General features: G+C 29.4%; 6 protein-coding genes across 6 annotated transcripts; 2 read left to right on the top strand and 4 right to left on the bottom strand.

Moving 5' to 3' along the window:
• Positions 1-64: 64 nt before the first annotated feature.
• LOC145763520 (arylamine N-acetyltransferase, pineal gland isozyme NAT-10-like) lies at positions 65-1,532 on the bottom strand. The gene is made up of 3 exons (XM_082574980.1): positions 1,119-1,532; positions 776-959; positions 65-623 (listed from the first exon to the last, which is right to left on the bottom strand). The coding sequence occupies exons 1-3, from the start codon at positions 1,449-1,451 to the stop codon at positions 289-291; spliced, it is 852 nt and encodes a 283-aa protein (XP_082431106.1). The 5' UTR covers positions 1,452-1,532; the 3' UTR covers positions 65-288.
• A 495-nt stretch (positions 1,533-2,027) lies between these two features.
• Positions 2,028-3,270, bottom strand: LOC145763596 (arylamine N-acetyltransferase, liver isozyme-like). Its single transcript, XM_082575080.1, has 4 exons — positions 3,267-3,270; positions 2,908-3,065; positions 2,509-2,695; positions 2,028-2,368 (listed from the first exon to the last, which is right to left on the bottom strand). Exons 1-4 carry the CDS (start codon positions 3,268-3,270, stop codon positions 2,028-2,030), a joined length of 690 nt encoding a protein of 229 aa, XP_082431206.1.
• A 255-nt stretch (positions 3,271-3,525) lies between these two features.
• Positions 3,526-4,797, bottom strand: LOC145763589 (arylamine N-acetyltransferase, pineal gland isozyme NAT-10-like). Its single transcript, XM_082575067.1, has 3 exons — positions 4,465-4,797; positions 4,121-4,304; positions 3,526-3,968 (listed from the first exon to the last, which is right to left on the bottom strand). Exons 1-3 carry the CDS (start codon positions 4,795-4,797, stop codon positions 3,634-3,636), a joined length of 852 nt encoding a protein of 283 aa, XP_082431193.1. The 3' UTR covers positions 3,526-3,633.
• A 284-nt stretch (positions 4,798-5,081) lies between these two features.
• On the bottom strand, positions 5,082-6,258 carry LOC145763698 (uncharacterized). The gene is made up of 3 exons (XM_082575203.1): positions 6,236-6,258; positions 5,837-6,023; positions 5,082-5,708 (listed from the first exon to the last, which is right to left on the bottom strand). The coding sequence occupies exons 1-3, from the start codon at positions 6,245-6,247 to the stop codon at positions 5,368-5,370; spliced, it is 540 nt and encodes a 179-aa protein (XP_082431329.1). The 5' UTR covers positions 6,248-6,258; the 3' UTR covers positions 5,082-5,367.
• A 2,807-nt stretch (positions 6,259-9,065) lies between these two features.
• On the top strand, positions 9,066-10,989 carry LOC145763494 (fatty acid-binding protein, intestinal-like). The gene is made up of 4 exons (XM_082574951.1): positions 9,066-9,190; positions 9,994-10,169; positions 10,370-10,480; positions 10,738-10,989. The coding sequence occupies exons 1-4, from the start codon at positions 9,109-9,111 to the stop codon at positions 10,783-10,785; spliced, it is 417 nt and encodes a 138-aa protein (XP_082431077.1). The 5' UTR covers positions 9,066-9,108; the 3' UTR covers positions 10,786-10,989.
• Positions 10,990-11,530: 541 nt separating this feature from the next.
• On the top strand, positions 11,531-16,777 carry LOC145763395 (all-trans-retinol 13,14-reductase-like). The gene is made up of 13 exons (XM_082574834.1): positions 11,531-11,757; positions 11,962-12,144; positions 12,339-12,467; positions 12,572-12,687; positions 12,782-12,885; positions 13,052-13,152; positions 13,291-13,488; positions 13,660-13,785; positions 13,861-13,996; positions 14,515-14,630; positions 14,791-14,951; positions 15,128-15,290; positions 16,014-16,777. The coding sequence occupies exons 1-13, from the start codon at positions 11,598-11,600 to the stop codon at positions 16,148-16,150; spliced, it is 1,830 nt and encodes a 609-aa protein (XP_082430960.1). The 5' UTR covers positions 11,531-11,597; the 3' UTR covers positions 16,151-16,777.
• Positions 16,778-22,429: the final 5,652 nt, after the last annotated feature.

Here is a 22,429-nt window from a genome sequence, read left to right as displayed (position 1 = left end):
AATAATTTAAAATATGCCAAAGGTATTAATGTCGACATTAATATTTTATATATGTTATGGCATGGTCATCAAACCCAAAACAAAAATAAAACATAAAAAACATTCAAAATACAATATGGTTGATATTTTTTTAAGGTTTAAAATGTATGTTTTAAGGATTAAAAATGTATGTATCAATGAACCATATTTACAATTATTTTTATTTATTAAGACTTTTAAAAATTAACTTGTTTTATAAAATGTGTTTAAAGTAGTTGTGTTTGTGGTCCAGTCTACAAATGTACAAAGTTAAATGTTTAGTTTGTTAAAATAGCGAATTTGATGTCCTATATTAAATTTAAAATATTTGGTAATAATTTCAGTAATATCGTTGTCTGTAGTAGCTTTCTTTGTTGTCAAAATTCTGTCAGTGTTACAATCAACTGCTTGAATGGCTTTGTAAGTGTTGTTGGTAAACATATGAGTTACGTAATTTGGCTCGGCTTGTTGACGAAACATTACTAAATGCTTACTATAAAAGCTTTCGGGGCGCAGTATTTCGTTTTTATATTCTTCGAATTCTTTTAATTCGGTCGGTCTATTTCTTATAAGATGAACAGGTATCCATTCAATTGTTTTTTGGTCTACCACAACATTAAAATATTAGTTGTCTTACAGTTTTGTGAAAACACGATAAGTTTACTAATAAAAATTCAAACACTAAAATCTTACACTAGTTGTGGTAATGCTATTTAGTAGTTTTAAACAGTTTAAATATACTACTTAATTAACTTACCTTCAAAACCTGTAACCTCTTTCTTTTGCTTTTCTAAAATATACCAATCATTGCCCCGTTCGGGAAAGAGCCTTGTTCTGTAAACGTTAAAGTTATCAGTATACACACGCATATGTTCCAATTTCATTGGTCCAAACAATGTCCATCCAGGATCGATGATATATTGGATTCCTTCAATGATAACCTATGATACAAATACATTTTGAAAAACCCCTTAAAAAAGCGTTTATAAAATAGTAGAAATATAGTACATCATATTTAGAGCCGATTGTTTGCTGTACCCTTGCGTTTTTAGCAAAATGTGTTAATTTAAATTGGACGCTTTGATATTTATTTGACTTACATTGGAAACCATATGACCACCCAATGGAGTAAACTTGTTGTTATTCAAATATATCGCTGCATTTGAAATAAAGGCATTAAATCCCATTTCCTTTAGCAACCACACGAACAAACTATTTGTTTCATAACAAACTCCAGCGCTTCTATTGGTGATTAAACGTTGAAAGCTTTTTTCAAGATCAAGCGTGACAGAGTTTTCTTCGAACCCATGCCACCGATGATTAGAATACGATATACTTGTTTTTTGAGCTTTTGTTAAATTACGTAAAGTGCTTAAAGTAGGATTTAAAGAGCCGGTGTAGTTTATTCTTTGCAAATATTTGACTACGTTCATTGCCTTATTTCTATTCCTTAAAAAAATGTTTTTTACGAAACCTTTCTACCAAATCGTAATCACTGTAATTTCATTTTATTAAAAAACGGCTTAACCTGCAGAATAAGCTAATAATTTATAAAACTAAATAAAAGCTTAATAAAACGTGATCTCTTACATTTTATTATTTTAAAAATGGTAAGAAACGTGCAGAATGTCAGGGAATTTGAAGGAAATAGATTGATAATGAATCACTTTACAAAAATGTTGTTAAAAAACGTGTATCAAGCTACTTTATAAACGTTTTGTCTTATTTACGTAACAAAGTTTAAGTGCGTTAGGTCAAATTAACCCGAGTCATAATTGAATTGAGTATTATCACTAAAATATAAGAACTTAGTTTCGATAAAATCCAGTTATATTACTTAACGAAGACAACAAATACAACAAAAACAAAAATAACAAAATTGTGAGTGAAAAAGGTAATCTTACATGGAATTCATTTACATAATATTTAATAAGACTTTTTAACATTGACTTAAATTCATCAATGCTTATTGAGATAGCTCTGTAAAAGCAATTAATAAATAAACGAAATCATAGTTTCGATTTGTCAAAAAAATGAATTGGATGTTCTATATCGAATTTAAAATATTTGTTAATGATTTCAGTTATATCGTTATCTGTAGTAGCTTTCTTTGTCATCAAAATTTTATTAGCGTTGCAGTCAACTGCCTGGAGCGCTTTGTATGTATTATTCGTATACATATGAGTTACATAAATTGGGTGGACTTGGTGGCGTAACATTACCAAATGTTTTGTATAATAGGTTTCAGGGAGTAAAGATAGGTTTTTAAATTCTTCGAATTCTTCTAAATGTGCTGGTGTATCTTTTATTAAATGAACAGGGGTCCATTCCACTTTTTTGGCGGGTGACACTTTTTAAAACATTAGTTGTGTTACTAATTTTAATACTTTAAAAAGGTTTAGTTTAATATTAAAATACCTACATAAATAAACAAAATAATACCGTTTACTAGTGGTTGTAATTAAGATAATACTACTACGACAAACTCACTCTTAAAAGCTGTAGCCTCATTCTTTTTTGGCTTTTCTAGAATATACCAATTACTTCCTCGTTCGAAAAAAAGTCTTATTCTGTAAACGTTGAAGTTGTCAGCATATACACACATATGTTCTAATTTCATTGGTCCAAACAATGTCCATCCAGGATCAACAATATAACGGGTGTTTTTTATAACAACCTTTAATAAAAAAATCTTTATAATACTTAATTATGTTGTAAAATTAGTATAATATGAGTGACGAATATGTGCTGGTAGTACAGGGTTTGTTAGTTTTAGTTTATCCGTAAAAATAGGTGAATTTTATTTTTTGCAAACAGCATAATAGAAACACTTGTATTACCGTAGCAAATATAGCTTTATAACTGTTCTAATGTTTGTATTTTACTTACTGTTGGAACCATATGAGCATAGTCTGAAGTTAACTTGTTGTTGTCCAAATAGATTGCTGCTTTGGAAATGTAGGCATTAAATCCCAATTCTTTTAACAACCACACGAATAAACTATTTGATTCAAAGCAAACTCCAGCGCTTCTATTTGTGATCAAATCTTGAAAAGAATTTTCAACATTTGATCACAAATAGAAGCGCTGGAGTTTGCTTTGAATCAAATAGTTTATTCGTCAACAACAACAAGTTAACTTTAGACTATGCTCATATGGTTCCAACAGTAAGTAAAATACAAACATTAGAAAAAAAAAACATAAATGTAATTGGGTCGTTTTGATTGCACATTAAACATTTTTTTTGCACATTGATAAAAGTAAATAATAAATACAATATACAATTAATATAACAACAATGGGACGAAAAATAAACAAAATCAATTTAATAATTTAAAATATGCCAAAGGTATTAATGTCGACATAAATATTTTATACATGTTATGGCATGGTCATCAAACCCAAATCAAAAATAAAACATAAAAAACATTCAAAATACAATATGGTTGATATTTTTTTAAGGTTTAAAATGTATGTTTTAAGGATTAAAAATGTATGTATCAATGAACCATCTTTACAACTATTTTTATTTATTAAGACTTTTAAAAATTAACTTGTTTTATAAAATGTGTTTAAAGTAGTCGTGTTTGTGGTTCAGTCTACAAATATACAAAGTTAAATGTTCAGTTTGTTAAAATAGCGAATTTGATTTCCTATATTAAATTTAAAATATTTGTTAATCATTTCAGTAATATCGTTGTCTGTAGTAGCTTTCTTTGTTGTCAAAATTCTGTCAGTGTTACAATCAACTGCTTGAATTGCTTTGTAAGTGTTGTAGGTAAACATATGAGTTACGTAATTTGGCTCGGCTTGTTGACGTAACATTACTAAATGCTTACTAAAAAAGCTTTCGGGACGCAGTATTTCGTTTTTATATTCTTCGAATTCTTTTAATTCGGTCGGTATATTTCTTATAAGATGAACAGGTATCCATTCTATTGTTTTTTGGTCTACCACAGCATTAAAATAATAGTTGTCTTACAGTTTTGTGAAAACACGATAAGTTTACTAATAAAAATTCAAACACTAAAATCTTACACTAGTTGTGGTAATGCTGTTTAGTAGTTTTAAACAGTTTAAATATACTACTTAATTAACTTACTTTTAAAACCTGTAACCTTTTTCTTTTGCTTTTCTAAAATATACCAATCATTGCCCCGTTCGGGAAAGAGTCTTGTTCTGTAAACGTTAAAGTTGTCAGAATATACACACATATGTTCCAATTTCATTGGTCCAAACAATGTCCATCCAGGATCAATGATATATTGGATTCCTTCAATGATAACCTTTGATACAAATACATTTTGAAAAACACCTTTAAAAAGGCGTTTATAAAATAGTAGAAATATAGTACATCATATTTAGAGCCGATTGTTTGCTGTAGTTTTGTGTTTTTAGCAAAATGTGTTAATTTAAATTGGACGCTTTGATATTTATTTGACTTACATTGGAAACCATATGACCACTCATTGGAGTAAACTTGTTGTTTTCCAAATATAACGCTGCATTTGAAATAAAGGCAATAAATCCCATTTCCTTTAGCAACCACACGAACAAACTATTTGTTTCATAACAAACTCCAGCGCTTCTATTGGTGATTAAACGTTGAAAGCTTTTTTCAAGATCAAGCGTGACAGAGTTTTCTTCGAACCCATGCCACCGATGATTAGAATACGATATACTTGTTTTTTGAGCTTTTGTTAAATTACGTAAAGTGCTTAAAGTAGGATTTAAAGAGCCGGTGTAGTTTATTCTTTGCAAGTATTTGACTACGTTCATTGCCTTATTTCTATTCCTTAAAAAAATGTTTTTTACGAAACCTTTCTACCAAATCGTAATCACTGTAATTTCATTTTATTAAAAAACGGCTTAACCTGCAGAATAAGCTAATAATTTATAAAACTAAATAAAAGCTTAATAAAACGTGATCTTGTACATTTTATTATTTTAAAAATGGTAAGAAACGTGCAGAATGTCAGGGAATTTGAAGGAAATAGATTGATAATGAATCACTTTACAAAAATGTTTTTAAAAAACGTGTATCAAGCTACTTTATAAACGTTTTGTCTTATTTACGTAACAAAGTGCGTTAGGTCAAATTAACCCGAGTCATAATTGAATTGAGTATTATCACTAAAATATAAGGACTTAGTTTCGATAAAATCCAGTTATATTACTTAACGAAGACAACAAATACAACAAAAACAAAAATAACAAAATTGTGAGTGAAAAAGGTAATCTTACATGGAATTCATTTACATAATATTTAATAAGACTTTTTAACATTGACTTAAATTCATCAATGCTTATTGAGATAGCTCTGTAAAAGCAAAAAATAAATAAACGAAATCATAGTTTCGATTTGTCAAAAAAACGAATTGGATGTTCTATATCGAATTTAAAATATTTGTTAATGATTTCAGTTATATCGTTATCTGTAGTAGCTTTCTTTGTCATCAAAATTTTATTAGCGTTGCAGTCAACTGCCTGGATCGCTTTGTATGTATTATTCGTATACATATGAGTTACATAAATTGGGTGGACTTGGTGGCGTAACATTACCAAATGTTTTGTATAATAGGTTTCAGGGAGTAAAGATAGGTTTTTAAATTCTTCGAATTCTTCTAAATGTGCTGGTGTATCTTTTATTAAATGAACAGGGGTCCATTCCACTTTTTTGGCGGGTGACACTTTTTAAAACATTAGTTGTGTTACTAATTTTAATACTTTAAAAAGGTTTAGTTTAATATTAAAATAAGCAAAATAATACCGTTTACTAGTGGTTGTAATTTAGATAATACTACTACAACAAACTCACTCTTAAAAGCTGTAGCCTCATTCTTTTTTTGCTTTTCTAGAATATACCAATTACTTCCTCGTTCGAAAAAAAGTCTTATTCTGTAAACGTTGAAGTTGTCAGCATATACACACATATGTTCTAATTTCATTGGTCCAAACAATGTCCATCCAGGATCAACAATATAACGGGTGTTTTTGATAACAACCTTTAATAAAAAAATCTTTATAATACTTAATTATGTTGTAAAATTAGTATAATATGAGTGACGAATATGTGCTGGTAGTACAGGGTTTGTTAGTTTTAGTTTATCCTTAAAAATAGGTGAATTTTATTTTTTGCAAACAGCATAATAGAAACACTTGTATTACCGTAGCAAATATAGCTTTATAACTGTTCTAATGTTTGTATTTTACTTACTGTTGGAACCATATGAGCATAGTCTGAAGTTAACTTGTTGTTGGCCAAATAGATTGCTGCTTTGGAAATGTAGGCATTAAATCCCAATTCTTTTAACAACCACACGAATAAACTATTTGATTCAAAGCAAACTCCAGCGCTTCTATTTGTGATCAAATGTTGAAAATTCTTTTCAAGATTAAGGGTAACAGTGTTTTCTTTTAAACTGTGCACACGGTGATTCTCACTATATGTTTAAAATAAAACTTTAATTTTAATTTTTTGTACTATTGATTCTTCAGTAATAACTTCAAGAAAATATCACAAAACAAACAATAGTTATTTTACAATAGAATTAGATAAGATACATGAACAAAACATTTTTTTAAGCGACCCTTTCTTTACTTTTTGTTGTATTTCATTTTTATTTATGTTTTGCTACGTTTATTTAAATGCTGCCCAGTATTGTACTTTTAAATCAATTCTATTACTTACTTCTCATTAAAATCGCAGTCCTTATTTATATTAAAAATGGGCTTCTGTTGTTATTTTTTATTTGTTTTGCTTAAAATCCCTAAAACATAAGAACTTAACGAATAAACGTGATTTATAATTTCCCTTTCTCTCCAAATATATCAATAAACGTGTTGAATATACTTCAAAAACGAAATTTAATTAACACATTTCCAAGAAGTCATTCAACTAAAACGAAATTTAATTAACACATTTCCAAGAAGTCATTCAACTAAAACGAAATTTAATTAACACATTTCCAAGAAGTCATTCAACTAAAAAAGGATAAGAACTTAACAAACACATTAGTTTTGATAACTTTTAGGTGCAAGGGTAAACAAACAATAACAAAAACAGCAACAACAGCAAAAAAAGAATAAAAGTTTTAAAAAACGTTATTTTAGATTAATTTTTTCTAAAATACTAAGTGAACACTTTTAAAAATATATTTCAAAAAAGATTGTTCAAACATTGCATTTTGTTTTTTTTAATAAAATCTTAACAAACTTGAATAAAACTTATTTTGATAATTTTTACATACATACTACACTTACTTTTATATTAACTTTAATTTGTAATTTAGACTATAATTTAATTTGAACACACATACACTATATTTTTGAACAGTTTAATTAATTTATCAAACGTTAATAACCAATTATTAATACCTGTATTAGTTTAAAATCCAATTTGAATTTAAATTTGTGTGTTTACCTACAAAAAAGCTAAATTATTAAATTTTTGTCATTTTGTTCATATTTTTTTAAATAATTTGAATTAAAAAATCAGTGTAAAATTTGCATTCAGAAGATATTTTTTTTTAATTTTAGTAACAAATCCGTAATAAGGATTTTTTTTTAAAGTAATAACTTCTGGTACAAAAGATTTTATTGATCACAGATTTGACAAAGCTACGTTTGGCTTTTTTCAATAAAACAGCATAACCTCAATTTAACCAACCTTAACAGAACTTGCTGACGTCATGGCTGACGTATCAATCAACAGCAAATCGGCGACTTCGATTTATCTACAGCCCATATTTAATTTTATCACGCCGTTAAATAAAACTAACGACTTTTATGGAATGGTTATAAAAACTTGAGCAGAGATTAAGCTAACGTTTACCTCGTTAAAAATGCGAGTGAGTCGTAACAGCCAATTGGGTTTGATTTGCCGTGTTTTATTGCATTGAGGTACACCTGCTGCATGCGCAATTGCGTGTGGAAAAATACTGTGGTTCAGTTCAGCGCCCTGATTACGACTTTTTATAAAAACTTATACCGAGTTACTACCTCGTTAGACTAACATGTTCAAAAGCAATGTTTTTACGATTCATAACTTTATTGTTTTATGCCTTAATATTTCATATTTTTGTGTATTTATCGGTCGTACTTCACAAAGAGATTATTGAAAAATAAAACTCGTTAAATATTAATCGGTATGATTTATAATAATCTGGGCTGTACAAAAATGTTGAAGGCCTTTGTTAAAAAGACATATGCATTATTAATAAAAATATATCCAAAATCTTTGCATTGAGATACCGGTTATAATAACCTGTGCTATTGTTTTTTTTGAACATTGTTTTACTTTAAATAAATTGTTAAAAAGTTTTTCACAGCGTTATTGTTTGTGACAAACCCAGATAATACTATTTATACGCCAACAATACTTACTAAGAGAGTGGCATAAGATTATATTGGTTGAACGACCTTTGGGTCATTGATTGAAAACCATGACTACTGAATCGTATAACAAACAAGTCTTAAATTAGGTTTTTAGGCTTATATTTATTAGTACATTTTCAAAAGTTATATATATATATATATATATATATATGTTTTTTTTGTTTTAAATTAAAAATTGTCAGGACGCCAGACTAATTCGAAGGAGAAGTTGTGTCGTGGTGTTGACTTATTACGTAATAGGTAAAGCATAGTAACGAATTTTCTCAATCATACTATTACGAAATTATCAGAACGTTACATAGTCTTAAATACACATGCCCCTTTTTCTACTTGCCTCGGTTTTTGTGTACAAATACCGCCGCATATTGTTAGATCAGCACATTGGATTAAGGCAGTATTTGGTATTTCAATGTTATAGGTAATAATATTTTTTGTGCTTGGCCTTTAGCCTAGTTATTGGTAGCCTTTTTCTAGGCTTTTATGTTTAATGTTTAAGGACGTTGCAGCGTATTGTCATAAGACTAATCATTTTTTTGTGTTTGGCCTTTCGCCTAGTTATAGGCAGCTTTTCTTTTTCTCTAAGCACTATTGTTAAACGTCGGTGTCGTGTATTGTCATAAGACTGCATTTAACCTGATATTATTATTTTTAGAACCTTTTTAAAAACGTTAAATAAAATCTAAAATTGAAATTATGGCCAACTTAGGACTTGATGGAACCTGGAACTTGGTGAAAGAGAAAAACGAAAATTATGACGATTTTCTTAAGGCTGTCGGTAAGATTAATTAGGAATCTGGTTTAGTTGTAATTTACTTAATTAAGGTAAATTTAACTTTAAAAAAATAATTAACATAAGTAACGGTAGTGTATTCATTAGTCATTAGTGAATTTTTAAATTCAGTTTACAAAAATTTAAAAATACACAAGATGCTTTTTATCGTTGGAATTTTTTTAATATGAAAAATTGTTGTAATATAAAACGAACTGGAACAAAAATAAACAGGCCCTTATAGCATGATCATATTTTTCCGGCTTTTTGCCACACCTAATACACATTGGGTAAATGTTTGCTGAAGTAAAAGGTCATTTACCTTTCTATCTGAATCGAAATCATTGTAACCGGCATATCCTCACGTGACGTATAGTAACTACTCACGTGACCATACGAAAAAGAATTTAGCGGTTACATGACATTAAGGTTACGAGGTCGTTAAACCGGCCGTTAAAGCTTTACGCATGTAAAATTAATCGACTTACGCTTGTAAAAAAAACGAAAGAACAAGGATGTAAGTTAAAGCAAACAACTGTAGTTTTACAAGTTTTTTTAATGGAGATTTTATTACAGATTAAGAATATCTTGTAACCCCTTTTGTATATTCAGCACTTACTTATTATTAAAATGTTTTCGCAAATATTTTATTTCCGTTCAACAGCTTACTATTTAAATATTTGCATAAGTGTATAAAGGTTCTTTGAAGCTAAGAAGCAGGAAATTAAACAAATCATTTTAAAGTTATTTTTTCTTTTTAACGGCCCTGGTGTATATCTGCTTTAATTTTTATTTTATAATTTTTTAAGGTATGAACGGCATCAAGCGAGGCATGGTAACAAAGTTGGGCGGATCAATTTGCATAACCTTTAAACCTAATGGAAAAATGTACGTTAAAACCACCAATGGGCCAAAAACCAAGGAACGTGAGATGACAGTTGGGGAAGATTTTGAAGACGAGGGACCAAATGGTGGTGCATTTAAGGTACATTTTTTACTTAGTGATTTATTATCAAATTTAATAAACTAATTTTCCTTTACTTTTGTACACAATATGGTTGTTAAAGTCAATAATTACACAGTATAATACTTCTTCTGATATATTGTTTTTAATTTAAATAACTTTTCAATTTACAACTTCTTGCATTTATTTTGTCACTAAATTTATGATTTTTTACTTATTAGGGAAAGTGGGCCGTGGAAGGAAATAAAATGGTTGGCAAATTCCAAAACATAAAAGACCCAAATAAAAAATTAACCATGACCAGAGAAATAAAGAACGGAGAACTAGTGCAGGTTTATATTAAATATGAATAATATTTTTTATAGAGTGTAATGTTATGTTTGCCCCACATTCACGTAGGGAACTCATCACGTAGGCTTGTTTACCTAGAAAAAGCATGACCCTCTTTCCATTATACACCGTCATTTTAGTAAACTGACAAAACCACGCCTTTAATATCTTTAAAAAAGTTAAATAATAAAAATATAATATATCAACTAGATAATACTTTCACGTTAACATTTTTTAAAAAAGACTTTTATTTTAACAGGTTATGGACTTTAGCGGAACCGTCTGTACTCGATATTTCAAGAAGTAATCAATTGTTAAACTGTGAATGTAAAAGAAAAACTACTGTAATAACTATTTTTGACATAATACATTGCTAATAATTGTATTTTTTTAACATTTAAAACCATAAATAATTCGGAATTTTATTTTTGTGTATTACCACCAAATTGATTATTTTCAACTACAAGTGTAACATTTTAAATTCCTAAACGTGTATAAATAAACTACAATCTTAACATACCGGTTTTTGTTTTAAAAAAAAAACGTGAAAAAGTACAAATACCACAGCAGCACAAGGATTAGGGAAATTCCCTGGATCACTGACTTCAAAATGTTAATTTCAAAATAGGGAAACATAGGGCAGTAGGGTAACATTTGTAACCCCGGAATCGGCATTGAGTTGCCTTTGACAGTTTTAGAAATTCTTGAGCATTTTTGTTAGACTTGATCTAAAACTCATTTGCCGTTTGTTGTTAGTAGTTTGTACCGTTTAAAAGTCTAACTTACAGACATGAGAGAGACACTATCAGACAGGACTTAATTTACAACACTATCGGACCACTTTAAAAATACAAATAATTTTTTATTTTGTGACAATATTGTGTAGAAATTAGAAGGTTATAGTATACAAGAACAAAGTAACAAGCAAAGTTCTTTTAAATACAGATTTACCAAAAACGCATAAATTAAACAACTTCGGTTTGTTAGGTTGTATTTTTAACTTTTGTTATGAATGACTATATTATATTAATTTCAACTTTTAACAGGAATTGTTTAAGCGAGGTTTTAAAAACAATAAAATTTATTCAAAAAAACAATAAATTACAAAATTAAAAAAAAATGGTTCTTGTGGTTGTAACACTTCTTTTATGTGTAACCCTGTTTTATGTTCTTCTAAAATGGGGATCAAAAAGCAATTTAAAGAATCCTTTTTCAGAAGTTGTGATTCAGAAACTGCCAATAACGGACCATCAGGAAAAAGAATCGTTATTAACAAATGGTACAGGCATAAAGCAAAAATAAAAATTTTAATATTATACAATGACTGTATTTTCAAACTTTAAAATTCAAGTTAATTTTTTTAATTTTTAACAAATAATATAAAATCATTATACATTTCACAATGTTTGACAATTTTGCCATAAATATTATTAAATACAATTCTATAAATTTAGCATGCTAACATTGAAAAATTGCTTTTTAGAGTTTGATGTTAACAAAGCTCCTAACAACATTGATGCTATCATAATTGGTAGTGGAGGTGCTGCATTAGTAAGTGCTGGTATAATGGCAAAAGCTGGAAAAAAGGTTGTGGTCTTAGAGATGACTGATCGAATTGGAGGTTGTACCAATGTATATAACAACAATGGTTATACATTTGATATAGGTAATATTAAATGTAGGTTTTGCTTAAGTCTGTTATTAGCTTTGTTTATAATTTATTTTATGTTAAATATTAAAATGATTTCAAACTTGCCAAAAAGGTGTTACATTTTTTATTTGCTATGTTATGTCTTGCAATTGCCTACTAAATATAATCAGTTTTGTATTTTATTTATATAATTTTATTTGTATTTTTAGGTATACACTACCACTACTTGGGTGATTGTATTGAAGGTAGTTTAGCTAAGGTGTTAATGGACTCAATAAGTGGTGGACAACTTACTTGGAATGACTTTTCAAATTTTGATACTATTATGCTTGGTAAAGGTAACAGATTTGTTTTAATTTATATGTATTTTAAGGCTTATTGATAAAAGAATATGATTTAAAACCATATGCTATTGTGTTAAGTCAATGATTTTAATTTTTAGAAGGGTGTCAAAAAATTTTTAAATATGTCAAAGAAATGAAAAATTGTAAAACATCTTTGCTAAAAAACTTTCCGAATGAAGTTTACGCAATCGAAAAATATTTTAACTTGTTACAGGTGCAAAATCTTTTTTTAACATCAATAAAATACCTTAAGAGTTTGTTTTTCTTTAATGAATACAATTTGAAATTAAATTTATTTCAATTTTTAGGAAAGCAAGAAAGTAAATCTCTTATATACTTTGACAAAAATATTTCCGAAATTTTTGGTTAGAATATTTTTTGTCTTGAAATTAGATTACATCTTTTTTAGCAGGTATTTTGTATCATTGTAGGATTTTATTTATACTTAATAATAATTTAAAAACAAGGTTTTAAAATGTTAAATTGTAATATAAAAAAAAGTGTTTGTGGTTTAAAAATGTTATCATTCCAATACAGAATTTTACACACTACAAAAAATAATATTTTTTTGTTTTAAGATATAAGTACATAACAAAATCATCTTTGGAAAAAGTTTTAAATGATCTAACCAACAACCAACAGTTAAAGGCAGTTCTTTCATATTCTTTTGCTAATTATGGTAAAACACTTAAATTTTTGTGAAAAAATAATCTTTATATTGTTGGTTTGGCTACCGTATAAAATACAGATTACAATGCTTATAAACTATTTATCAGATTTAAAAAAAAATGTTTATGCACAATTTAATTTTTTTCAGGTACAACCCCTAGTGAAACTAGCTTTTTTGTGCATGCCAGTTTAATGCAACACAGAATTGAAACCGGAAGTTATTTTCCAAAAGAAGGTGTTGATGAAATTATAGCAAGATGTGTTTCAGAAGTGAATAAATTTGGAGGTGTAATGTATGCAGGAGTTCAAGTGAAGCATATACTGTTCAAGGATTTTAAAGCATGTGGTAAATTAAAAATTTTGTGATTTTATGAGTAGTTTTAGTTGACTTAATATGCATTTAATAGGGGTCAACCTCTGTAGCCCTGGCTTATGTCATATGCTCGGTTAAATAAAGTTTATATTTCTAATAAATTCGTGTTTGGAAACTGTTAAAAAACATGAACTTTATTGGCAGGAGTTAAAATAGTTAAGTTGTCTACAAATGAAGTTTTCACACTAAATTCTTCAGCAATTATTTCAAATATTGGAATTCAAATCACATTAGATCACCTTGTGCCAAAACACATTACAGACAAATATGGTAACTAAAAAAAATTTTAGTTAAATTAAATTTTCAAAGTTGAATATTTAAAGAAATACGAATATTATGCTTTAGGTTGTGGTAGTATTTTGTCTGCTATAAAGCCAGGTAGTTCATATTTTCAAGTGATGATTGGCCTTAGGGGAACTAAAAAGGAACTAAAATTGCCAACATCCAATTATTGGATTTATTCAACAAATGATACAGAAAAGTATAAATAAAGTTATGGAATTTTAAAAATTATGACACAAAAACATGATTTTTTTGTGTCACTTTGTAGACTTGAACTTAAAAATTAGATTAAAGTTCACTTATATAAAAATATAATTTATTTAACAAAAATTTATAATAATAAGTTTATGCTATATTGTTTAATATAAGATATTTTTCTTGTGAATATGTTAAAAAAGTCACCAGCAGCATGATGTAGTGGTAAAAACACTTGCTACACCACCATGAGGTCATGGGTTCAACTCCCACTGCTCTCATGCTGTAGCACCCTTGAGTAAGGCGCTATAAACAGTATAAACCCCTGATAAGCCAGCACTTAATCAGCAGCATAGTTATCGGACAATTATATTCTACATAATATCCCAAACTGCTAAAGGCAGCTCGAGACTGAGTCAGAGTAACTAATGTTACTCTATGTTTAGGTCGCACATTTGACTTTTTCACATCGAGGATAAAGATACAAAAAAAAAAATTTTAAAATAAATAAATTTTTATTAGAGAAATGAAAAGATATTTTTTGCTTGATGGAGTTGAAGCATTGAAATCAGATTTTCCATTTTTATTTGTTTCTTTTCCCTCAGCTCGAGATACGACTTGGGATAATAGATATCCAGGTAGAAATATTTTTTTGATCTTTTTTTTAAATTTCATTAACCAAATAAAATTTTAGAAATTGGAAATTAATCAAAATACTTTCATAACCAACAAATTACTAAGAAATTTTTTTTTTTTTGTAGAAAAAAAATTTATATACAAACTTTTTTCCTACTTTAGGTAAATCAACTTGTGTTATTTCTTTCTTAACAAATCCTGAATGGTTTAGTTCTTCTAAAAAAGTTGAGATAAAAGGAACTATATATAATAGTCTCCAAGCAGCCTTTGCTGACAAGGCTTGGAAACGAATTTTGGTGATGCATCCACATTTACAAAACAAGGTTTTTTGTTTAAAAGTTTTTAATTTAGATTTTTTAAGTGTTTTATTCTCACAGTAATTCGTGTGTGTAGTTTTTTTAATAAAAAAAGTTTACTATGACTGTATTATATATTTTTTGAAAAACATTTTTGGTCGAGTAAGCATTCATTTTTTATTAAAATAATTTTTTGTTATTAGGTTGATGTGATTTCTAGTCAAGATCCTGATTTTAGCCATTTGCATTTCTGTCATTGTTCGCACGGCAAAATATACGGCATGGGCCACAACATAGAAAGATTTCAGATTGATCAATCTATAAAACTTAGACCACAAACAACAATTCCAGGATTATATTGGACAGGTAGCACTACATATAATTGTTACTTTGTAGAAGTTTTGTAGAAATAACTTTTAAATTCCCTAAGGGACTGTTTTGGGGTCTTATGCGTATTACATTTATAGTCATGGAGATCAGCAGTTTTTTAAATTTATTATCTTTATTTTTTGTCTATTTTTTTATATATCTTTTTTCTTTGATGTGGAAAGGTCAAATGCGCAACCTAAACATAGAGTAACAACTGTTACCCCGACCCAGTCTCGAGTCGCCTGTGCCAGTTTGGGATATTATCGATTATAATTGCCCGATAATTATGCTGCTGATTAAGTGCTCGCTCAGCAGGGGTTTATACTGTTTATAGCACCTTACTCAAGGGCACTACAGCATGAGAGCAGTGGGGATTGAACCAACGATCTCATGTGGTGTATAATATAATTGTTACTTTAATAGAAGTTTACTGCTAAAGTTATAATTTGAATTAAGATTTTATTGCATTGCTTTGTAGTTGATTTTTAGTTAAATTTTAAATATCAAAGTTACAATTTATCTAAATATAATTAGTAATACTGGTATTGAGTTTTACAACATGATAAATTTTTTGTTAATTATTCTAAAAAGTACATTTATTTCTATTTAACAACTTACCTATTTTGACATTACAAAAGAGGCTAATTGCGTCAACCTTTATATGTGCCATTATTTTAATAAGTGTTTTTTTTTTTTTTTTAAAACTGATCACGTTTTTAGGTCAGGACATTCACACGGTGGGTTATATGGGCAGTATGTGGAGCGGACTCATAACTGCTGTACATTTGCTTGGTTGTAACATCCTTTTTGATCTATTAAAATTATGGAGGAAAACTAACACAAGGAAGGCAGCTTAAGAGGGTTAACTAGGTTTTTTTTAATATTTTTTTTTTAATTACTTAAGAATAATTTATAACTGCTTTAAGGTACTGCTTTGGGGCTTATGCTTATAACACATATAATCATGGAGATAGTGGAATCTAAGACTGTATTTTAGTTTATTTTCTTAATTTTTGTATATATTTTTATCCTCAATGTGGGAAAGTGAATGCGCGACTTAAACAGAGAGTAACCACAGTTACTCCGACCCAGTCTCGAGTTGCCTGTGGCAGTTTGGGATATTATAGATTATAGTTGCCTGATAATTATACTGCTGATTAAGTGCTGGCTCAGCAGGAGTTCATACCGTTTATAGCGCCTTACTTAAGGGTGCTACAGCATGAGAGCTGTGGGAATTGAACCCACGACCTCATGTGTGGTGTAGCAAGTGTTCTTACCACTACATCACGCTGCGGGTGTTTTATCTATTTTATATAGGTAAAATATTACATGTTAGTGACTATATGCAAATTGTTTTTTATTTACAATGTTTTCACCAAAATATTACCATCGTCAATAACGATTTAGTCAAGTTTAAAATATTGCCATGAACGTAAAATAGTTGTTACTCACTACGCAGCATATTGTGTTTTTGTTATATACATGCCAGCATATACATATACAAGTTGTGATAAAAGCAAAATTAAGCAAGACATTGGTTTAAAAATAAATTCTGTTGTAAAAATCGGGATTTTTTTTTACTTTGTTTTTAAATATGGCATTCTCAAAATGTCAAGAGTTTTATTTAATGTCGTCTTTGTTTTCGGGGTATCGCTCGCACGGTTTTCCACAAATTTGTGAATGACAAGGTCGTACAACTGATCTCAAGTCAAACACGTCAGAAGTTATAAATACCTAGAAAAAATTTATAGTTCGTTGTTTAGTAAAGTATATCTTTCTGTTTATTTTTTTTGATCCAAAACTGACTATTTTTTTGGTTTAAAAAAAAACGAACAGTTCGTGAATATTTTTGGTAAATTAAATCTGTCAAAAGCTTAAAGCGTGTGTTTTTAAAAAAATTTTCCGCTGTAAAAATTAACAATTTTACAAATTACTAATTTCTTACGTTTTTCTCATCACCAGCAACCCCAATCAATTTGTCCTTGAATGCGTTGTAGTCAAAGTCGATTTCTTTTCCCATAATGCCAATCACCATTATCTACACAAATTAAACTTTATAAAACTTTTTAAAGATAATTTTCACATGGTCAATATTTCTTTGTATTACATATTTATATGTTTTTTTTTTAGAAATGATGTATACGTTGTATAAAAATAACCTTAGCGCCGAAGTCCCGTAGCTGTCTTGCTGGCACCGTTTCATCTTCCCCATATTCGCCAGGCATTCCGTGAAACACAAAAATTAAAATATCTCGGTAGCCTGCTCGGTTTCCGCTAGATAGCGATAGAGATCTTCGTTGAGCGTGATCAATAGCTGCATGCCAGTTAGCAGGCTCTAATTTAAAAAAATCGCTTTTTTTATTATAATTAGATTTAGCATGATTCCGTTTTATTTTAAGATTGTTACAGAAAGGGCTTTTCGAAGTGAATTTTGAAAATGAGGTAAGGTATGTTTATAGAATCAAATTGGTTTCCGAATTAAACCTTTTGTTTGCTTCGTGTCGAAAATACGCTGATATACTTTTCCTGCAGTGGTGTAATCTCGGTTCATTGTAATTTCCCTTCTGAAATCAGGTTTTGCATGGAATGAGTAAACACCAATTTGGGTGTCTTCTCTTGATATGGCCAAAAACGGTCTAAAATAATATTACCAAAAAAATAATAATATTAATTATCATACATTTTGGGCTGATTCTTGTTTGATTAGGCCTATTCTATCTTGCTAAAGCACAAAATAAATTTTAAATAAATTTGTAATCGGTTTAATACCTTAAAAGGGAAACAACGAAAAATTTTGTTAAATGCCAATCTTGCTCGCCTGCTACTGTCGACTGAAAGGCTACGACCATGTCAACTCCTGCGTACGGTGGACAATCTCCTATAAATGTGAACAAAATTTAAGCCGAGTAAAAATTTGGGCCTTTTCTTGCAACAAGAAGGGTGTGAAGAATAAACTAAGATTGTGTACAGATAAAACTTTAATATAAGCCTTAATTAAATAGAATAGAACAAATGGCAAAAATGGGCAGTTTAGGAATAATCTAGCTGTTCTTACGTCGACAACACGGTATGCTTTGCGTCCACTCCGCAGTTTCTGGTGCGGTGTATTGACAACTTAATTCTCGTTGCCCATGCAGTGTAAACGGAGCGTTGCATTGAAACATACAGAATGAGCTTGGCAGGTTCAGTCTGCTACATCGGGACTGGCCGTTTCGTGGAAGTTCACTTATAGAAGAACATCTAGGTTCGATCGGGCGCGTGCTCGGCGTACCAAGAAGTAACGTGTTTGTCACTAAAATAATTTAACATATTTAATAACTTTTGACGGATTTAAGTTTGTTCATGTTATGTCTCTTGCCTTATAATTTTTGCAGCATGAATTTTTTAAGCAGAGGAGAAAGGAAATTGCAGTGCAATTTTAAAGTAAAAGCTAGGTAAGCAGTTATAAAGTTTAAGCAATGATTGATTAGACAGCCATAAAGCCATGCTTCACCTTCTTGCCCGTTATTTGCCGTACCTCCCGTACAAGCGTCGTAAACGCCAGTGTTACAGAGATCACCGGTGCAACAACATCTACACACGGTGCTGGCCTGTGGGTCCCCTTCTGCACCGGCACATTGGTGACCGGTCGTCCGATTGCCGGGAAAACCTCCCAAATTTTGCCAGTAGTTATTGTCGCAGGCCCGAGCCTGCTTGCAAAGTTTTCGAATTCGAAACGAAGTGTTGCTAATGAATGTTCTGGGCCGTCGAATTTCAGTTAAACACGTTAACTAATTAAAAGAAATGTAACTTGAACAACAATACTATTTAATTATCATTTTTTTAAATTTTACTTCGTAATATCATCATTAATAATGTTTAAACAATACTTTTTATTAAGGCTAACCTTATATTATTTTCATGTTATTTTTATGTAAAACAATTTAAAAACAAAATACCTCATTTTTTTGACAATTGACAATTCTACCCTTTCGCTGACATGAAGCCAAATTATACGAATCTTCGCAAACGAGACATCGGAGCCCTGAACAAAGGTCATATTATTGAGTTTAAAGGTCACTAAATGGCATGTATTTAACAAAATTTTCCTGTTCAAACTAAATCAATCTTTATAACCGAATTACTTTTTTAAAGCAAAGTATTTCTTAAAGCAAAGTATTACGTAGTTCGTATTTATATGAAGTTAAGTTTATACTATACTTATTTTGCAAGTTATATATTACAGTAACTTACCTTCTACGTTAGCAAATTGTGTCACATAAACAATAAATAAAAACAGCATCCAGCTATCCATTTTAACTTTTAAATATTTTTTAATTTATAGCAATAAATAATCTATCTGCAAGAATTTTTAAAAGAATTAGAGAGTGATGTCTTTTAAGCATGGGTAAAACTTTATCAAATTTTTATCAAAATTCAGATCAACCAATTTCTTGCTGACGCAATTTAGCGGTTGCGAAGTTCTATGTTTAAGCCAATAACAACATGATCGTGACAGCCTAAAATTTAACATATTCTCCCCAAACAAAAATTACCTTTATTATATACACAATTGAACAAAATTTATGCACACTTACAAGCGATTTATACATAAGTTATAGTGTCTCCTTTTTTCAGTAAAATCGTAATTTTTTTAAATTTAGCTATTTCGTGACACTTTAATGGCAAGTTATTGCAATATAATGAAAACAAATTGTTTCAAATTATGTAATTCTATATACCCTGCAATCTTCCAAATAAGTTACTGTAAGTGTCTTATATTTCGCTGTTATTTTTTTTCTATTAAGACTTTGCTAGGTCGTCAAATCTGATTTGACATTTGTAATATATTTTTTTACGTATAATATAACGACTTTCTTTTAACAATCGTGGTTTTGCCTTACACGTAGTTTTCCCTTTTTTCATTTTTTTGTTTTGTTTATTTTCCGTGATGACATTTTTTTTAAATCTATAACTTCTGCATTTTAACAAGAAACTTTTCGGGTGTAATTACCAAATTTTGTAAATATTGCGAAACGACCAGGATATTTTAATACTCCTTTTATCAAGTTATACCCAGAGTGCCTATATAACACAACATTTTTAAATCATTACACGGATACTCGCAATTTTTGCACACAAGTTTGGAATTTAAAGCAGACTGCTTTACAAAGTACGTGGAATAACTTTCTGATATCTTACATTCTATACCATTTTGTTGAGTTAAATTAGTCATAAAACATATTTGAAAATCGACTTCTATTATTCGCGTTTATATAGCTTCAGTAATATAGTTGTTCACTTTCCTAACATAAGTATTTGTAAAAACACGCATATATATGTTTGCACATTTCTATAAGCAAAACTTCGGATAATCTCCTATAAATAATGTTTCATTCCTAACTATAACTTCGTTTTATATAAATTATTTCATCCATTTCTATTTCTAAAATATTACCCACCTATAACCGTGCTATAAGCCAGATTTAATTTTCATTTTATTTATGCAGAATTTACCTGTTTTCTCCGTCGTTGCTGTTTATTTTGAAGAATTATCTCTTTTTCTAAAAATATATCGTGATTTCCAGGTAGCTTTCTTATCGTGAATTTTCATCTTAATGTCTTGCACAGAAAACTTGATTGTAATCTGAAATCACTTAAACTTTTATTTATTATCACAGTAAGGAAGAACATAGACGCCAATACACAAAATACTAACGCGTAATGAATTAAATAAATAAACTTTTAAACCATAGTATAAATCTTGATTAACAAATCGTAAAGTAAGTTAAAAAAGAATTGACAATACTACTGTGGCAGCTTTTTCAGTTATCAATATTGTTTTGAACTTAAAATTATAGTTTAATTATTGTTTATTTTTAATTTGGCAGCATTACCTTAAAAAATTAAATAAAGCTAGTATTAATATTTTCAAATCATTTTGTTGAATACAATTACCTGAATCAAACAAAAGTTATTTAATTTAAATAATTTATTTTGTAATTTTATTTCTCTTCAAAAATCTCTGGCAATATGGTCGCAACACAACAATTCTAGCACAACTTAACCTTCGATTTAAATGTTATTTTTTGATGGTAGTGATATTTCTTGCTACGAAAAAGTCAAATCTAACCCAAAATTTATATTTGTATAAAGTATATTTTAAGTAACAAGCTGAGGTAAAACCTATCCCTGATGTCAAATCGCAAAATTTGCCGAAAACCACAAATTACCGCAATCGCAATTGAAACCTTTTAAACGGCAAAATACCCTTTTTGAATAAACGTAAAATATGGCCCTGCTTACCCTTTGTGTTTTTTTAAGAAGTAGTTTGTGCGATTATTTGGTTTAATGTGATTTGACATTTAGTACAACCGACTAAGGCATTTTGTGAAAGTTTCTGAGTATTTCCTTGTATGGTATCTTATGTTGGGCCATTATACAAATAGTTACCCTTTGATGGAAACTTTACGTTTACGGTTCTTTTATAAAATGTTTTGGTATAAATCCACAATTTTTGTGTAAAATGAAAAACTCTAAATTTTGTGTATAACACAAAACAATCAATGGTTTTGGTTCGATTCTAAAATGTAGACCAATATGCGTCGTGACGCAGTTTCGATAACGCACTTTGTTTTTTTATTTTTGTTACAAAAATTCATTTATGATAAAATAAATTGATGGGCAATTTTACTTTTATTAAAATATTAAAACTATTATTTTTTAGAAGATACATATTATAAAAAAAGAAAAAAGTAGAATCTTTCACAGGCTAACTTTACTCACAATTTAAATATTTTTGTAACGTCATGGTGGGCGGAGCTTCACTTACACTTAAAGTTTTGTTTACGCAAAATTCCTTCGCCGGCCGTTGTGGCGTGCGTCTGTAATCCAGTTACTTGGAGGCTTGAATTGGAGGACGGCTTGAGACTGGGAACCCTGCGTCGATCTAGCCCATGTTGATCGGGTGTCCGCGCTAAGCTCAGCGTCAATATGGGCGCTTCGTGGTAGCCTGAAGTGTCCAGGTTGTCTAAGGAGGAACGAACCGGGCGAGGCCCTAAAGGGAGCAGCCAAAAGTTCCCACGTTGATCAGTAGCGGGATAGCGCCCGTGAATGGGTGGAGCGTCGCAGCCTAGTCAATATAGCAGGACCCAATT

Source organism: Corella eumyota, chromosome 1, assembly GCF_963082875.1.
Source record: "Corella eumyota chromosome 1, kaCorEumy4.1, whole genome shotgun sequence".
Lineage (NCBI taxonomy): Eukaryota > Metazoa > Chordata > Ascidiacea > Phlebobranchia > Corellidae > Corella > Corella eumyota.
The sequence above is the reverse complement of the archived record's forward strand: the minus strand, read 5'-3'. Positions and strand labels throughout refer to the sequence as shown.

Coding starts and splice junctions, on each gene's coding strand:
- LOC145763698 (XM_082575203.1), bottom strand. Junction 5,709..5,836: donor TGAGGCTACAGCTTTTAAGA/GTGAGTTTGTTG, acceptor TGTTTTAAAAAG/TGTCACCCGCCAAAAAAGTG.
- LOC145763494 (XM_082574951.1), top strand. CDS start 9,109: ATGGCCAACTTAGGACTTGATGGAACCTGGAACTTGGTGAAAGAGAAA. Junction 10,170..10,369: donor CAAATGGTGGTGCATTTAAG/GTACATTTTTTA, acceptor TTTACTTATTAG/GGAAAGTGGGCCGTGGAAGG. Junction 10,481..10,737: donor AGAACGGAGAACTAGTGCAG/GTTTATATTAAA, acceptor TTATTTTAACAG/GTTATGGACTTTAGCGGAAC.
- LOC145763520 (XM_082574980.1), bottom strand. CDS start 1,451: ATGAACGTAGTCAAATATTTGCAAAGAATAAACTACACCGGCTCTTTA. Junction 960..1,118: donor GTGGTCATATGGTTTCCAAT/GTAAGTCAAATA, acceptor TTTGTATCATAG/GTTATCATTGAAGGAATCCA. Junction 624..775: donor AGAGGTTACAGGTTTTGAAG/GTAAGTTAATTA, acceptor ATGTTGTGGTAG/ACCAAAAAACAATTGAATGG.
- LOC145763596 (XM_082575080.1), bottom strand. Junction 2,696..2,907: donor ATGCTCATATGGTTCCAACA/GTAAGTAAAATA, acceptor TTTTTATTAAAG/GTTGTTATAAAAAACACCCG. Junction 2,369..2,508: donor TGAGGCTACAGCTTTTAAGA/GTGAGTTTGTCG, acceptor TGTTTTAAAAAG/TGTCACCCGCCAAAAAAGTG.
- LOC145763395 (XM_082574834.1), top strand. CDS start 11,598: ATGGTTCTTGTGGTTGTAACACTTCTTTTATGTGTAACCCTGTTTTAT. Junction 11,758..11,961: donor AGAATCGTTATTAACAAATG/GTACAGGCATAA, acceptor ATTGCTTTTTAG/AGTTTGATGTTAACAAAGCT. Junction 13,997..14,514: donor TCAACAAATGATACAGAAAA/GTATAAATAAAG, acceptor AATTTTTATTAG/AGAAATGAAAAGATATTTTT.
- LOC145763589 (XM_082575067.1), bottom strand. CDS start 4,797: ATGAACGTAGTCAAATACTTGCAAAGAATAAACTACACCGGCTCTTTA. Junction 4,305..4,464: donor GTGGTCATATGGTTTCCAAT/GTAAGTCAAATA, acceptor TTTGTATCAAAG/GTTATCATTGAAGGAATCCA. Junction 3,969..4,120: donor AAAGGTTACAGGTTTTAAAA/GTAAGTTAATTA, acceptor ATGCTGTGGTAG/ACCAAAAAACAATAGAATGG.